This window comes from Pantherophis guttatus, chromosome 2 (assembly GCF_059756535.1).
Source record: "Pantherophis guttatus breed Tessera chromosome 2, ASM5975653v1, whole genome shotgun sequence".
In the NCBI taxonomy this organism is placed as follows: domain Eukaryota; kingdom Metazoa; phylum Chordata; class Lepidosauria; order Squamata; family Colubridae; genus Pantherophis; species Pantherophis guttatus.
In genome coordinates, this window is record NC_142064.1 from 216,842,236 (window position 1) to 216,859,411 (window position 17,176).

The 17,176-nt window shown below is 35.6% G+C and overlaps 1 protein-coding gene across 11 annotated transcripts in view; it reads right to left on the reverse strand.

Moving 5' to 3' along the window:
* Positions 1-17,176, reverse strand: part of IQSEC1 (IQ motif and Sec7 domain ArfGEF 1) — a 298,864-nt gene that overhangs the window by 189,271 nt on the left and 92,417 nt on the right. Inside the window, exon 1 of one of the 11 annotated variants that reach the window (XM_034437846.3) lies at positions 3,765-4,195. The exons of 9 other annotated variants lie outside the window; for them this stretch is intronic. In XM_034437846.3, coding sequence (XP_034293737.1) covers positions 3,765-3,787 — 23 coding nt within the window. In that variant the 5' untranslated portion in view covers positions 3,788-4,195. Of the gene's footprint in view, positions 1-3,764; positions 4,196-17,176 lie in introns of those variants that run through there. One more of the 11 variants, XM_034437811.3, reaches the window with a different exon arrangement.

The window sequence follows — 17,176 nt, forward strand, 5'->3', positions numbered from 1 at the left end:
CAAAATAGACCTGCAAATTAATGTGAGTTTTTACAATAAAGTGGTTTCAGCTATTATCACAGTTGGAGAACAGAATAGGACAATGTTTGGTGGCCTTGTTTAAACAAATGTATTTATTTGACTTGACAATGCCTATGCATGTAATCTATTTATTAAATCTGGTTCATATAAGGTCCAACAGATGCTAAATTGTCTATATCCCCCCCTCCCATACAATGACTGTACAAATAACTTTTCTGTAAAAAGGGGCTTGGTATGTTGTTCAAAGACAGCGCTATTGGAACACATAAATGATATAGATGAAAATGAATTGTATGTCTTGATTTTATTGCATAAAGATTATAAAACATACTGTACATAATAATGTGTCTGCACAAACTTTATATACTTGTTTTGGCTTACATGCCCTAAAAGTAAAGTAAAGGTAAAGGTTTCCCTCGCACATATGTGCTAGTCGTTCCCGACTCATGCCATATTAGAAACAATTCACCTATCCCTATTGTATTGTATTGATTTCTAACTGTGAAATCTCTACCATCTTTTTTTGAACAAATGTAAATATCTCAAAGGAAAAGTATCTATTCATGGGAATTTAAATAGAATCTATTACTTTTGTTGTTGCTGTTACCAACAGTTATAAAATAGGCATGAACTCTTAACATCACCTTATTAGACTATTATGAGATATATTTACAATAGTTATTTTTATCTGCTAGTTTTAAATAGATCATAACCAGAGGCAAAATGAGAGCATCCTGAACAGACATGAAATTCATGTTTTAGATTTAAAACCATTTAGGTGCTATACCTGGAAATTAATCACAGCAACAGAAACTGGGTGTCTTATTATATTTCCCTGAAAGCATACACTTTAAAATATAATATCCTTTTCTGTTATTTCAAACTAATCATTTTTTGTAGCAAGAAGCAACAGCATAATATACAAGTCATAGAAAATACTTAACCTATTTCAATTGAAATTACATTTATTCTTTGCTTATATGTAGAAGATTTAAATCATATATAATAACTAAATGTAATATTAACAACCAGTAGTTGTTTAAATATTTTTCAATCTAAAATCATGTGCAAATAAATAGATAAAAAATACACAAGAAATCTAAGAAAAAGAAACAGCACTCATAACATATTTTAAACTGAGCAGAATTATTGTGAAAACTGCACTTAAAACACCTTTCAAATAATTAAGAATACAATTACAAATTCTTATTTTACTGTTTAGAAAATGTATGACCAATAGAAGAAAAGACACCAAAGATTGCAAATTTGTTTTCTCAGCGCAGCAATACATTGTAATTACTGGTTCTCAAAGGAAAAAAAAAAGTTGTCCTAAAACAAATGAAATGAAAACATTCCTCTGAAAGCAAAGTTATTATCCAGTACAATTGTATATAACATGCTCCATTCAATTGGAAAGGGAACCAGCTAAATCCAGGACTTTATTCTTATTTTTTGTACCAAGCTGAAAATAAATTTTGTCTGACATTATCTATGTGAATTATAACTACTGCATATATTAAAGCATATCTACACAGTAAAATTTTAAATGCATTATTTCAAATATCAAGATACAGTCTTTGTAATCCGTATTTAATATATGTATGGTTATTAATTACTAAGTACTATGTCTTATAGAATACTTTTGTAGAGAAAATAGCACTTATCTATTAAAAAGACAAATATTTTGACATTAATTAGAAATTTTTTTCATCGTAAGTATATATCTATTTATTACCCAAATAGTCTGCTACATTCAATAAATTCAGCATTTAACAGCTCACAATATGAATTAATCATTTGATGAAATGAATAATATTTCAGTCAAACAAACCAAAAGATAAAACTTCAGATGAAATGAAATGAAGATTTTTCTTGTATGAAAAATATGGTCCTGTCCCTTTTACAGATGGCAAGATGAATTTAAATTATTCATAAAAATTAAGAACTGATCTCTAAATATAAACAGCTTGAAGAGATCCACTAGCATTCTACTATAACATAGTAGGTAAGTAACACATGAAGGTATTTTAAACAATATCAGAAAACTATTACAACTCCTATCTCCCGTGTCATCTTAAACTGTTACAATCTTGATTACATATTTATGAAAACAATTATCATAATAGTTTTGTATTTGAATACCAAGTTGTATAAATAACATAGTAGCAAATATATGTACAGTTGAAATTGAATAGCTGCCAACTCCAATAAAAACCAAGCTAAGCATAGTTAATCTTACAAATATATATGCAAGTGGAATCTAGATAGAATTTCTTTTTTATATGACAGTTTGGCATATGGCAAAATAAGTAACTAATATAACAATACATTAACAAGGTCATCTTTGAATCTGGGCAAAGTAAACCTGACATAATTGTCAATATTCATTCAGATAATAGTAAATTTAAAGACATCATACTTTCATCCTAAGGGTACAATTCTCATTATAGCCATTATCATTACCATGGAATAAGGAGTTCAAGGCTAAAAATCATCATATCCAGCGGAACAACCCCATTAAAGGTAAATGAAATGAGCTGCAGCCTAAAAGCTTGATTCACAAGTCACTGGAGCTAAAGTTCTAGGATTAAAGCCAATTTAGTCACACTGAAATCAGGGTTTGACCTTCTTTTTCATCTGAGTAATGAAAAACTATCTATGAATATCAAACCTTGAAATCAATTGCTCTTAAAATTGAATTTATATTGGTTAAAATTTAACTTCAGATGAGATGCCAATTAAGCTTCAATGAAGGTGAATTATAGCAAAACCATGCTGCATAGCCACTGGTTAATTTCAAGACATCTGCCTGTGGGATGAGCATTTTCCCTTTGCATTAGAGGATAAAATTAAGCAGACATGCACGTTATAATAATAGATCTGAACACTAACCACATTCTTGGACTGCATTGACATCAATGCAGAGGAAAATGTAGCATATACAGAATAAATATCAATGTAGTTTAGAGTTGTAAACTTCTTGACTTGCATGTTTCAAACAAAATGGTGGAATTATCAAGTTACAGTGACATATACTACCATACAATCACCATATGTTTGCTTTCATTTTTATTAAAATATAGATGACACACTAATTTAACTGCTTGTAATAATGCATGCACATATTAAATCCATTAGAGTCTTTTTAAAGAATTGCAGTCTGATATAAACCAACTCTGAATAAACCTTACATTTCTCACTGGCACACGAAAAACCAACCAAACACCTTACTCTGACTACCGTATTCCTGCAATGCTCATATTGAAACACAAAATACATAAACAGCAGGACAAAATGTGTAACAGTTATATATTGCTGTGCCACAAACAATATCAGAGTATCCAGAAATAATCAAAACCCATATCCTAAACATGCCTTAACAAAAGAATTTCATAATAACTGAACAATGCAATATTAATAACCAAAGCCTTATACACAGAATTTTTCAATTTCATTTTTTTAAAAATTATGGGATTTGATATAATCACTAACAAATCCTCTTTCCTTTTTCACCACGCTTAATTATTTCTACTTTTAAAGCTTCAGAGTCTTCGAACTAGATTTCTAAAATGCACATCAGTAAAGTACTAAGAGGAAACACCCATAAAATGGTTCTTGAAAAGAAAGCTGCTGTACAGTGAATTAATTGTTATTCCTATTATCACCTTGAGTAATGTAGATTCTTTCCCCCCTTCAGCAAATATCAGTTCTTTAGAATTTTAACAAAGGAAGAGAATACTTACAAATGACACCTTCTGCAAGCCATTCTCCGTTTTTCATAAAAATTCTTCGGCTCTGTATAGGTGTCTAAGTGCCTCTTTTCCAAGAATCAAAATTCACGTTCTCGGCTTTCACATGCTCATTCAACTCTCGGCCACAGAGGAACACCACAGATTAAGAAGCCTGTGATGTAACCAGCATCAAATACTGCATCAGATGAACCCAAACACTCTAAGGGGTTATATTTTGCAAAGCAAAAGGTTTTTTTTAAAGAGGAGGATTAGCAGATGTATAAACCAGAAGCTCTGGATTCACACTGATTTGTCTTTATACTTTCTGTCTGCTGCAATATCGTAGATTTATGTTTAGATTAGCAATAGAATCCTAATTGAACTCTGTTATCACATTCAGTTTCATATCTTTTTTAAGCAAGCTAGAGATACAGTTTTAGAATTCACCGTCTTTTTATGAACAGCATAGTACAGTCCAAGCTAGAAAAAGGCCATTGGTCCTTTTATCTCCATGGTAACAGCAGCATCTGTGGAGCCAAATTCTACTGCAAAGTCAATATATAGTGATATATGATCATACAAACAGATAAAATGGAAACAAATAAATAAAAATAGGTACAGATAATGAATATTAGTGATTTGAGTAAAAAGATTAATTTTACGTAACATTATATTTAAAACAGAAAGGAATTTATATTACTTCAGCAACACTACCACCTCATAATTTTGGATCACTACAACATATTTATGATGTAGGCATTTTAAGAAGGTGTATTTGTATACGTGCTTAATTATGGAAAGTCAGACTTACTGGTTTTTACAATAATTGTAAAAATCTATTAAATATCAGAAAATTCCAAATACACATTTAAACAAAAATGTCAGTTCAGGTTAAATAATGAATCATGTCTGACTTCTACTAAGTTCGGAATCTGTGTTTAGAACTTTTGCTGAATTAAAAATACATCTGATTTATTATGGAGTGCTTTTTCATTTAATTCAACTAAATAATTTCTTATTGAATTGTTTTGGTGTAAGATTGATAATATGTCTCTGGATCAATCAATGTGTTCAGGATGTTTATCTTCTTGGCTTTATCCCCAGTATTGAAAGCACTGAAAAGTTATAAATTTGAAGTTTATAAGAGCTGGCTAAAATAATTAGTGTGCAACACAGGAAAGAGAAATGTACACCTCATGGACTGCTAATGTGTGTTGTTTTGTCAGCATTTGAATTTAGAGAAGGAATTTAATGAAGGGTAACTTCATTATTGGCTACTTTCCTAAGCCCATTTTTTTTCTTTTTTTGTTATCATTATTATTACAGTTGTATTATAGTATTAATTTTGTTGTATGCATCCTTTGTTTCGGTAATTATGTTGCTACAACAATCATAATAGTGCTATGCCAATAGTAAGCTATTTGTAATGATATTAGTTAGCATGTTTAACTGTATACATAGGGTCCTCTAGATGACAGAACACATCTTTCAACAATGGGCTGTCTTTTTGTGATTTTGTGTGCAGCTTTAACTTTACTTTTAATTCAATATATACAATTGCAACTTATATAATGTCCTTTAGACTTCTTTTTACATAAAGGTTTGCATTTGGCATAAACAGACAGAAATTTAAAGAAAATGATTATGAGGTTTTACCCTCTAAAGTGAAAAACTGGTCTACATTCTTGGACTATTATAGTAAGAAACTAAAACTTTTAATCTCTCACGATACAGAATGTCTTGTTATTCCTGCTGCCCATGCCCAGGTATGGGCATGGCCTTAAAATATAGTACTGCATTATCATTATTATCTAACTCAGGTGGTAAGAAAATTTAATTTCATTAAGTGATATAATGTAAACCTCACTTAGGAACCTATTTAAAAAAATAATATTGTAGCAGTGGCAAGCTTTTTTGTAAAACTAATTGATTGTACTGTGAGAATTGAAAGAACAAATTAAGACAGTTAAAATAGTTTCCTGTTAAAATATTTTTGGAAGAATTACTATGAAGATGTTCAATTAAATTACAATCTCTTACTACTTATGCTCTTTCTAGGCTTTGTATAGTCTTGTCTTCCTATTTTATTTAAAGTGTATACTGTTACTCGGATTTTCCTCTCTACCCTCCCTCCCACATTATTAGTCTTCTGCCATTTTAAGGTTATATTCATACGTCAACATAGCAGCCTTTTTATAACTTCTCAAAAATTATTCAGATCTACTGAAAATAGATTTTCCCTTCATGCTTTGTGAATGCCCTGTACCTCTTTATTCCTCATGTCATTTGCTCATTGGACCAAATCTTTCTATTGCATAATCCTACAGGAAGGCAATTCTTGATTGAAAGAGAGATAAAAGGACATGTAATATATGCCGATTTTCATACAGTGAAGGTCTATTAATGGCAAAAAAGCAGTCCTTCATGTATTTGAAGCATTTGTTGATGTCTACATGTCTATTTTATATAATTCCAGAAGCTAAACACAATGCATATGGTACTCTATCCTCTATTTTTTCCACAAGGAGGAGGAAAGGACGAATTAAGCTAAATCAGCCAATGAGATTTCATAACTTAAAGGTGGATTTGAACCGCAATCTCCATTTTATCCAAATAACCAAACATTCAGAATCTTCTACATTTTAAAAGCCTGATTTCTCTGACTAACTCTTTTCTCCATTGCTTATTGTTTTACTTTGCATCAATAAAATAGAGAGCCAAGAATACTCAGTCCAAATAAGAAAGGATGGGCAACTCTCTAGCATCAAAATTTGTTATTGAGTTGAATAAAGTGCATCCTGGCCTATGTTATTTGGCTGAGTTTGATCCTGTTAGTTCCAAGAATGTCAACAGGGTTCTCAGGGTTATAAAGTTCAGCCACTCAATGTTAGTTTCTTATCTTTCCTAGCTAGCCAAAACTGCTTGGAAGATAATATATGGTTGAATCTGGGCTATCATAAATGCATCCTTGAGTGTGGTGGTGGTATCTCACCTCCTCAAGAAGCCGTCCCTAGTCCTGACTGTTTTGGGCAACTTTTCCCCTATTTTAACTTTCCATACTGGTAGCCTTGCAGCTTCCGAGGATCTTGGATGAGGTAGATTATCTGCACTCCTTCAGCTGAGTTCCATATGGGATGGAAATGGAAATGATAATGCATATGACTGACTTCTGGATGGCACCTTGAATGTGGTGGAGGTTGTTAGATCAGGCGATGGAAGAGACAGGACACAGCTCTCAACAGTAACAACAGCTCTTTATTCGTAGATCGGTGCAACCCAGCAACTGGCTCGTCTGACTGCTCTCCCATTTAGGGAGCTGTCAGACAGGTCAGCTAATGGGGTTTGAGTATTTTCCCGCTGGATTGGCGGACCTGAGTGAAGCCTATGCTCACTCCTACTTAATATTCAATACTTCTCCCTTCCTGGATGAAACAATGTCCAATCATTTAACTATTTACAAAATGTAGTCACATAGATAGGCGGGGCATTGCCAAATACTAGTTGACCTGCGCAGCTCAGTTGGTGCCTGAGCGTCGGCCTGAGCAATTGGACCTGTTGCTGGTTCAGAACTTGCCAATGGAATCGTCTGGATCTCATTGCAGGGCATGGTTGGAGTCTTTAGGCCCAGCCCATCCAGGAGTATGCGCTGGAGTCTTGGTTCCTTGGGGGGGGGCAGTGTTCCTGCTGTACAATCGGGTTTGAGTAATAGTTAGACATTTATTTTGTTGGCTAGAGTCTGTAGGGATCAGCCTCTTGTCGGTTTGAGCTAGCTCTGGTTGACTTAGCGGTGAGTTTTCAAGACAGCCTTGGATTTGGTCCAAGTGCCATTGCCACACTCTCCCGTCCTCCAGCTCTACTTTATATGAGCAAGGACCTGAAACTTCTACCACTGTGGCTGGAATCCAAAGGGCACCACCGGCATAGTTGTGGGCATATAATTTGGCCCTGATGTCAAATAATTTTCCCTGTTGAATTGGGAGGCGTTTCAGCAATGTAATTTGGGTGTAAATTGTCTAATTGGGAATGGATTATCTTGCCCATAAGGATTTTCACAGGGCTTCTATTTGTCATGGGGCTGGGAGTGATATGTTGCACTAATAGGAATTTATCGATCTGAGTTTACCAATCCCAAGGGCCCATGCGGGCTAAGGCTTCGTTAGCTGATCTCACCATCCGTTCAGCCTGCCCATTACTGGCTGGGCAAAAGGGGGCGACAAGGGCATGCCGGATTCCCTGCTCAGCCAGTAAGAGTTCAAATGGGCGGGCTGTATTGTTATTGACTGGCAACTGTTAATAGGCCTATGTCAGATTGAGCTTGGCAAATGTTTTTCCCCTTCCTAGTGAATGGAGCAATTGTTAAACAATGGGAACTGGATAGGTGCTCTGCTGCAATGCCTTATTGATTGTGCATTTATAGTCTGTGCAATCAGGATAGATCCGTCAGACTTAATAGGTGTTACAATAGGGGTTTCACAATGGGCGTGATCGACTGGTTCAAGGATTCCTGGCCAATTAATTATGCAATTATTTGTCGATTTTGGGTTTGAGGGCAACAGGGACCCTTCTCGATTTGATTCTAATTGGGGCAATATTTGGGTCTAGGCTGAAAGAAATAGGCTTTATACTTGCCCAGGTCGTCACTGAAAACATCCTCAAATTTCCGCATCAGTTTGTTCTCACTGTCATCGTGGATGGTGTTGATTCCGGTCACTCCCATTCCCAGGGCCTCAAACCACTCCTAGCTGAGTAGGCTTGGCAACACACCGCCAACCATGGTTATACTCAGGGGACCAGAGAACTCCCCAAACTTGATGTGGAATGTTCCGCTCCCTATAACAGGGATGTGGTTACCTTGGTAGTCTTTAAGTTGCACCCTTTGGGGGCTTAGGTCTCTCTTCTTGAGTCTGGGCACAGCCTTTCTGATCGCCACCCAAGACACATTCGTCAGGGACGACCTGGTGTCGATTTCCATGTCGCAATGTGTTAGGATATGGTTTGAGCCTTATCCTTAACACAATGCGATCCTTCTATCTGGACATCGATGTGTATTTTCTTCGCCTTAGTGAACTTCTTTGCCTGATGTTGGTTTGATACATGTTCTTTTCGTCTGCTTGTGGACCCTCTCTGCACCGAGGCTTCCAGGGTGTTGATTTCTGTCTCCCTGCTGCAGCAGCTGCAGTGTTGGTTGTCATGTATGGAATATGGCGGGATGGCTAGCATGGCAGACTCTTGCCAGGTGCCCCCTGTGGTCACACCTCTGGCAGATAGTCTTTGTATTTGCACGCTGCACAGGAGTGCTTGCCCCCACACCCTGCACACAATTGCTGTCTTCCTTCCTCATTGGGGTAGACTTTCTTTTTCTCGGACTGAAGCTGGCAGATGTCATTTTCATCTCCGGATTACTCAATCAGCTCAGTGCTCTCCTGATGGATGCCTGCTCTAGACACCATTGATCAGGGATTGTCAGCTAGTGGAACCTAGGCAGATTAGATTGTTTCCTACATTTCTGGGATTCCATAAAGCCATGAAGTCTGGCTTCAGCAACTCTTTGAGGCTTAAAGCAGGGGTGAAATTCAAAATTTTTCCCTACCGGTTCTGTGGGCGTGCCTTGGTGGGCACGGCAAGGGAAGGATACTGCAAAATCTCCATTCCCACCTCAATCTGGGGCCAGCTAGAGGTTGTATTTCCCGGTTCTCTGAACTACTCAAAATTTCCGCTACCGGATCTCCAGAACTTGTTAGAACCTGCTGAATTTCACCCCTGGTTTAAAGGATTGGATATTTTCTGTAGAATGATTTTTGGTTAAGCGATTTTTCCCAGTGAGAAATTTTTTTCTTTCTTTCTGTTGGATGATTATTGTTGCTTTATTATGCATTATGCAATAATATATTATTATATGGTTATTTTTTTAAAAAAAATTTCATTTAACAAATGAAGATGGTATGTGAGTGGCTTAGAATTGCTTGTTGACTAGAGCAATTTATAAACCTAGTACACAAATAATTAGTAAACAACTTTTGTTAATTTAAGATACATTTTAAATTTTATTTGATTTGTAATTACTTTCAGAAGTGTTAATAACTACAATTAAAGTCACTTGATATAACTGAACTTGAAAGATACAAGTAAGCACTCTTGTAATACTCTTTATATGTATTTGTAAATTAATCTCTTTAATTCAAAGAGATTTGACTGTTTTAGTTATGGAGTAAATTTACAAAGATATCTGCTAATTGAAAGGAATCTTGACTGGTGTAGTTTATCTCTTTGTCTTCCAATTCAATGTGCTGATTTTCACCTTTAAAGTTAATTTGTCGGACTATCCCTGTCTGAGGGTATTTGCCTATCCCACCATATTGGGCAAAAAAAAAAGTTTAAAACAAATAAAACAATAGTAAAACCTTACTGGGAATGGAAGCCATTACAGTTAAACAATGTCAAGTCAAATGGAAGTTTCACACAAAGTCTTGGCCCAATACCAGTGTGAAAAGCCAAGTTTTCAAGACTTCATAAGAGACAGCTGGATTGGGATCATACAAGTGCCGTTTGCTAAGGGGGAAAAGAAGTTTGTTCCTTCCCATGTGACAGTGTGCAGTGTGACAGAACTTTGACGGAACCCATATCATTTGGTTGGCCAGCGATGAGGTTTACAGCTGGCTTTATATAGTGCCAACCCTGCAAGATAATATCAAACAGAGTTCTTGGTTTCTATTCCTTCCAGCTGACTTATAACTGACCATAGGAAAAAGAGAATCCTACAGCACTGGGTTCCCCATTCCCAACCTTTGTAGCCTGTCCAGAAAGATGTAATGACCAATTATATGAAAAAGTGTTCAGAGATCAAGAAGAACCAAGATAAATGGGTCTTCCACTTCCAATCCAAGTTATACCAAGTATAATCTTATACCAAGTATAATACTGCTTCCATGCAAACACCTTTTCAATTACTTCCCTTCCCCCCCAAAAGGAACATTTGGACACTGGACATTATCCAATGTTATTGTGTTCGCTATTGTCTTTTTGAGGAAGGACATACCACCATCCTTAAGCTGGTAAGAAACTCCCTCACTGAGGATGAATTTACCATTACTTGGACCCTATCCTTGGGCTTAACCAGCTAAAAGGAGCATGAAACTAACAAACAAGTGGATGTTTGTTAGTTTCTTAGAACCTAAGAATCAGGGTGGATTTGATTTAAATCGAGTTGATTTAAATCACAATTTAAATCATGATTTAAATCACTAGTAAAAAGGCTTGATTTAAATCAACTCGATTTAAATCATAATTTTTAAAGAGCAACTGTCATCTCTGCTACTCCTTTGACCCACTGTTGACTCACCGATAGTCCCAGTGTTGCAGAATATACAGCCTCATCCTACATAACTAAGCTCCATTTTATGCTGAATAAACTAAATTATTTATGTATCTTAAATAAAAAACTATCTTACGATAGATTTTTACCCCAAAAGTTTTTTATTAAAATAAATTCGATAAAAATAAAAAAAAATCCGATTTAAATCAAAAAAATCCGATTTAAATAAAAAAAATCTGATTTTTTTTTATTTTTTTAAAAAAATCATTGATTTTTATCCACCCTGCTAAGAATCCATCCATTTCATCAAGAGTCAGGGGTTCACATAGGGCAAGACTGAACCTCAGTCAACTTGACAGGTCCTGTCCAGTCAGAATCTAGATCAAGGGATCCAAGTGAGCTAGAATATTTATCAGATGTCTGGATAACAGTCACTTACAGCTGACATTTATGAAATAGAATAGAAATATCTTAATGATTTTACTTTTAACAAATCATGTCCTTGGTCAAATTTTTTATTGGTACTAACCTCACATAGGCAGAAAAAAACCAGTAGATTTGTTTTTCCTTTCCTGTTTTTTTTTTTTGGGGGGGGGGGAGAGAGAGAATAGTTTGCCTACAAGGTACAAGCCCAGCAAAAGAACTGTATTATCAATATTTTTGATTACCCTTTTGATGATCCAATAAGATAGCTGCTGATGAAACAATAAATAGCTGGTGGTGCTTTTGAACATAAATAATATTAACATTGCAATAATATACGCATATACACAAACATCAACAAATCAGCCCAATCTAATATAGAATGTATTTTAAAATACCCATTGAAACTCAATATCAAAAAATACAAGTCCACACAAAACTTTACAAACTCACTAAATCATCAGCCCCACAAAGACATCTCAGCAGTATTAAAAACAGTTGTTTGGTGAAGTATCCAAAGAGAGGCATACAAACTCTAATAAAGACATTTTTATAGGGGAAGGAAAAGCGTAATAAGCATATCTGGCAGATGTGCAGGTAAAAGCAGCCTTCTGTCTGGCCATGAACTTAAATGCTACATCACCTCTTAGCACTGCAGTACATACATCAAACTATCCCATCTAAACCAATAGCAGCAGGAATATTGTTAGTCCCTGTTGCTATATATTATTAATCCCTGTTGGGATGTGCAAAATATTGTGAACTCACAATCACTCTGGCATTCTTAGTGAAACAAAACACATGTTTTAAGTTTTGCTCCCAGTATGAAATAAAGTTGTCTATTTCAAGAGGCATGCTTTTGAATGTTCCTGACTATTTCAGGCTTTATAATTCGGTCTGTTGCTTTAGGATTTGTGATTCTGTCATCAGATGAATTCTATAAACCTGCCCTTATACATACAAAGATTTTTTCTAAGATTCAGCTACAACCCCTTAAATCCAATATTTATGCAATGTATTATGCAACACTACAGAACAGATTTAGATCTTGTCCAGTGCCCTGTGATCTTTTTTCAAAACTAAATATTTCCAATTCCTTCAAATCTGCTTTCAAAGAAATTAGATTCCGTATCCTTCATAAACTTTGTTACTGTTCTCTTAACCTGTTCCAATTTTTCTGACTCCTTCTTAAACAGTACGGAGTAACATAGCTCTTTATTTATTAAATTTATATACTGCCGATTTCACTGCCCAGCTATTACTTTTCATGATCTGGAAATAATGTTTTTGTTGGAAGTAGTTTAAGATTACATCTCTTTTTTTACAGTTGTATCACACTTTATTAAAAAAGTCAGACTTACTACATGTGAACAGGTAGCATTCCACACTTTTTCATAAATACCATTATTAATTCAAGGACTATATACACTCATGTATAAGCCCATCAACATATAAGAAAATCTTGAAATTATAACCAAAATACCATGAAAAATGCACCACCCATGGATAAGCCTATCCCCACAAAATTGAGATATGCATATGCTGTCCTATTAGCTATCTCATTATTTTCAAGATATTTACAAATCACTGTCTTTATGATCTGCTCTAGAATCTTTCTCTGTATCAATCTCAGACCGATTGTTCTGTAGAGGTAATCCCTGAGTTATGACTACAATTTGATAAGAATTTCCCTTGCTAAGGAAGGCAGTTGTTAAGTAAGTTGCACTTGATTTTATGATTTCCCCATTGCCAATGTTAAGCAAATCACTGCAGCTGTTGAGTGAATCATGTGGCTGTTAAGTGAATCCCGATTACCCCAATGACTTTGCTTGTCAGAAGCTGGCTAAGAAGGTCACAGTTGGTGATAACATGACCCAGAGATACTATAACCATTGTAAATACATGCCTATTGTCGTTGCCTGAATTTTCATCATGTAACCATGGGAATAGAATAGAATAACAGAGTTGGGAGGGACCTTGGAGGTCTTCCATTCCAACCTCCTGCTCAGGCAGGAAATCCTATATCATTTCAGACAAATAGTTGTTCAATCTCTTCTTAAAAAAATCCAGTGTTGGAGAATTCACAACTTCTGGAGGCAACTTCTTGGAGACAACCGGTTGTTCTACTGGTTAATTGTTCTAACTATCAGGAAATTTCTCCTTAGTTCTAAGTTGCTTCTCTCCTTGATTAGTTTCCACCCATTGCTTCTTGTCCTACGCTCAGGTGCTTTGGAGAACAGCTTGACTCCATCTTCTTTGTGGCAATCCCTCAGATATTGGAACACTGCTATCATGCCACCCTTTGTCCTTCTTTTCATTAAACTATGCTGCAAAGGTCATAAATGCAAGGGCCAGTTGCAAGTCACTTTTTCAGTTGTAATATCTGATGGTCACTAAATGAATGGCTGTAAGTCAAGAACAACCTGTAATTTCCAGATCCTCTCCCCCAACCTTTTTCAAGATAGGGACATTTACTTTCTTACACTCACAAAGTATTTCTTAAGTTCTACAGGATGTCTATGGAGGTTCCCAGTCATCCAGGTCATGGTTGCCTCAAAAGGGACTTTTTTAAATTAAGCAAATAAAGAATTGGCCAGACTATTAGGAAGTTACTTTAGTGCCAAAGAATGCACTTCGTTTCATCCTTATTCAAGTAATATGTTATTTGATCATTTCAAGCTTCAATTCTGCCTTATCTTCAGTTTTACTTAGGGATCACATACCCACTTCTTAGACAAAAGTGAGGAGAATAAAGTTTTTCGAATTGTTTTTCTGTTGTGGTTTGTTAACATTTTGTCATTTTCACTGATCTTTTATCATACTGGGCATACTGTATATGAAAAAGCTCTTTATACTGCTTTTTACATCCTCTGTCAATCACTGTTCATATATTAAGAAAGGCTGCTTCTCCTGTCAGTGCTTGTTGTAGCCTCATCTTTTTTGAGTTGACAGATTTTATCCTCTCTTATACAGTCCATCTGGTGTATGTACCGTATTTCTCGGACTATAAGATGCACTTTTTTTGTCTCCCAAAAGGGGGCAAAAATGTCTGTGTGTCTTATAGACCGAATATTGCCGAAGTCCCACCCACCCGCTAGCCATTTTTTTTTACCTCCGCACGGCCTGTTTTCGGGCCTTTCTCCAGCCTTTTTTGGCCCATTTTCTAGGCTTTTTTTGGCCTGTTTTTTGGCCTCTTTTTTTTTGCCTTTTTGGGGGGCTTTTTCAGGCCATTTTTAGGCTTTCTTGGCCGCCCTTTTTTAAAAAAAATGGACCAAAAAGCCTCGAAAATGGGCCACAAAAAGCCTCAAAAATGGGCCAAAAAAGCCTTGAAAATGGGCCAAAAAAAGCCTAAATTTAGGTGCATCTTATAGTCCAAAAAATACGGTATATGCCAAGCTGTGCTTCCCATGAATATATGCCACATGGTTTTCAGGAAAGAATGTGAATATGCCACAAGCATCAAAGGTAATGATTATAGATATCTGTCCATCATTTATACTTTCTGTTTTTCAAGGCATTTGCACTAAAAGGATTTTCTTGTATTTCTTCTTTTTCCAGATTCTTCAGTTATAAAAAAAAGTGTCAGGATCTGCTCTTCCAAACTCTTAATGGCAAAACCCTGTTGGATGTCCATCTTCACATGGTCAATGAACTCTTGTCCTGAAAACTGGATACCTTATATTCCTCACAGTCTTTGCTTACTCAGAGGGAAGCTATCAATCAGTCATCCACAATGGACAATTGGCAATTATTCAAGAAATGACCTATCACTTCTTTCAGCTGAGTAATGAACCCCTCAGAACATACCTCTAGTCACTGTCACTGATATTTATTGTCTCTTCTTCCTGTTAAACTCCACAGACAAACTTTGGTTTGCTCTGTCTGTTCACTCCCATACACTTGCTAACACAACCACCACAAAGATCTGAAGTAAATTTTCAGAAGAAATTTATTGCTGGGCCAAAGCATTTTTCCAAAATATTATTCGGAATCAATAATTTGTTTAAATGCTTTATACTGAATTCTTAGCATTCTTATAAACAATAGAAAGTTGTAGAAAAAACAACTGCAAAATATTCAAATCACAAGTTGTCAGCTTGATGAATGACTCAATTTGTTCTGATTCACAGTACGCATTATACATATAAAGCAAATAATTGGCTACTTTCCTCATCTGCCAGTAAGCTCTCTAGGGCATAATATTTCATTATATACTTGAAAATCATTAACATTACAACTGAAGTGTTTGCTCATAAAAGTGCAGTATCATAATTTTGTTTCATTAACTATTTTTTTCTCTGTATCAATGCTACTAGAATATACATACATATACATATACACATATATACATACATACACATATAGGTGGATTATAGATTTATACACACACACACACACACACACACACACAGAGGCATGTACTGTATGTATGTGTTTCACCTATCACTGTAAGTAGAGATTTAGTTCTTTCCCAGCCTATATTACAGTGATGAATATCCTGCTAATCGCTCTGTAGTTGTCCAACCAAGATGGCTATCAGAAAGAATCAGATGTTCTACATTTTAAAGCAAAGATTATCCCAGCTAAAATATATTTCTCAGTTTCATGGAAAAAGGAAGAAAAATAGGCAATGACTAATGTAATTTGGTTTCCTTAATCATTCTCCTTTTCTTCCTCCTCCTCAAATGTATGCCCAATATTATTTATGTACTTATTTAAACATTTTCATATTACAAACATTTTAGAGCAACTTTGGATTTGCAGATCAAGACAATTGTTTTATTTAAATCAACAATTAAAAGCCCAAAATAATTAAGTTTACTCACTTTCTACTCACTTCCTGCGCACACGCACACACACACACAAAACCACCTTGTATAGGAATGCCTATAATGGCTTGGAGTAGGGACAGCAAGCCATTTGAGAAGAAAGGTCATCTGCTTTGCACACAATTGGCTGTGATCCATCTATTCTTGACTGTATGAATGTTAGTATTGTAAACATCCAATTATTGAGCCTAGAAATTATAGCACGGTAACATAAGATCTTTAAGTGATCAAACAGTATGCTGTTTAGTATTTCAGAAAACGAATGTTGAAAGTATATTAAACTAACAGCAACTGTGGAACACTGTTTTCATGGGCTACCATTTTGTGAATCAATAAAAATGTAACAAGGTAATGAAAATTATTCCTGTTTTAGGCATGAAGTTAGTTGGTGACTGTAGACCAGTCACTTTCTCTCAGCCCTAAGAAGGAATGTTCTGACCTAGGCTTCCTTAGAAAGCATGAAGCAAAGTCTTAGTCCTGCAAAACCTCTTTTATTTATCCAACTCTAAATTACTTTCTGCAAGGCTTGATAAACAGTCTTTCAGAGGAAGGTTATCAACACCCACCTATCTCATATGGAACACTGCCAGAGAGCTAATTTCCAGACGCAGGGCAAGGCCAAACTTGGCACAGAGTCACAAACAGAATTTTCAAATCTTGAATCGGTCAAATGAACTAATTGCTTCCTACAAAAACTCACATCCCATTCGCTTTTCTTTTATGTCATATGGGAGGGGACAATCATCTCCAAGCCTTACTCCCAAGTCGACCCTGTTTCCTTAATTGTTCTTGTCTTCTGGCAGCTCTGCACATGTGCACACTGGGAACAGGCTCCCGCTGTTCTTCTGCCTCACTGATGT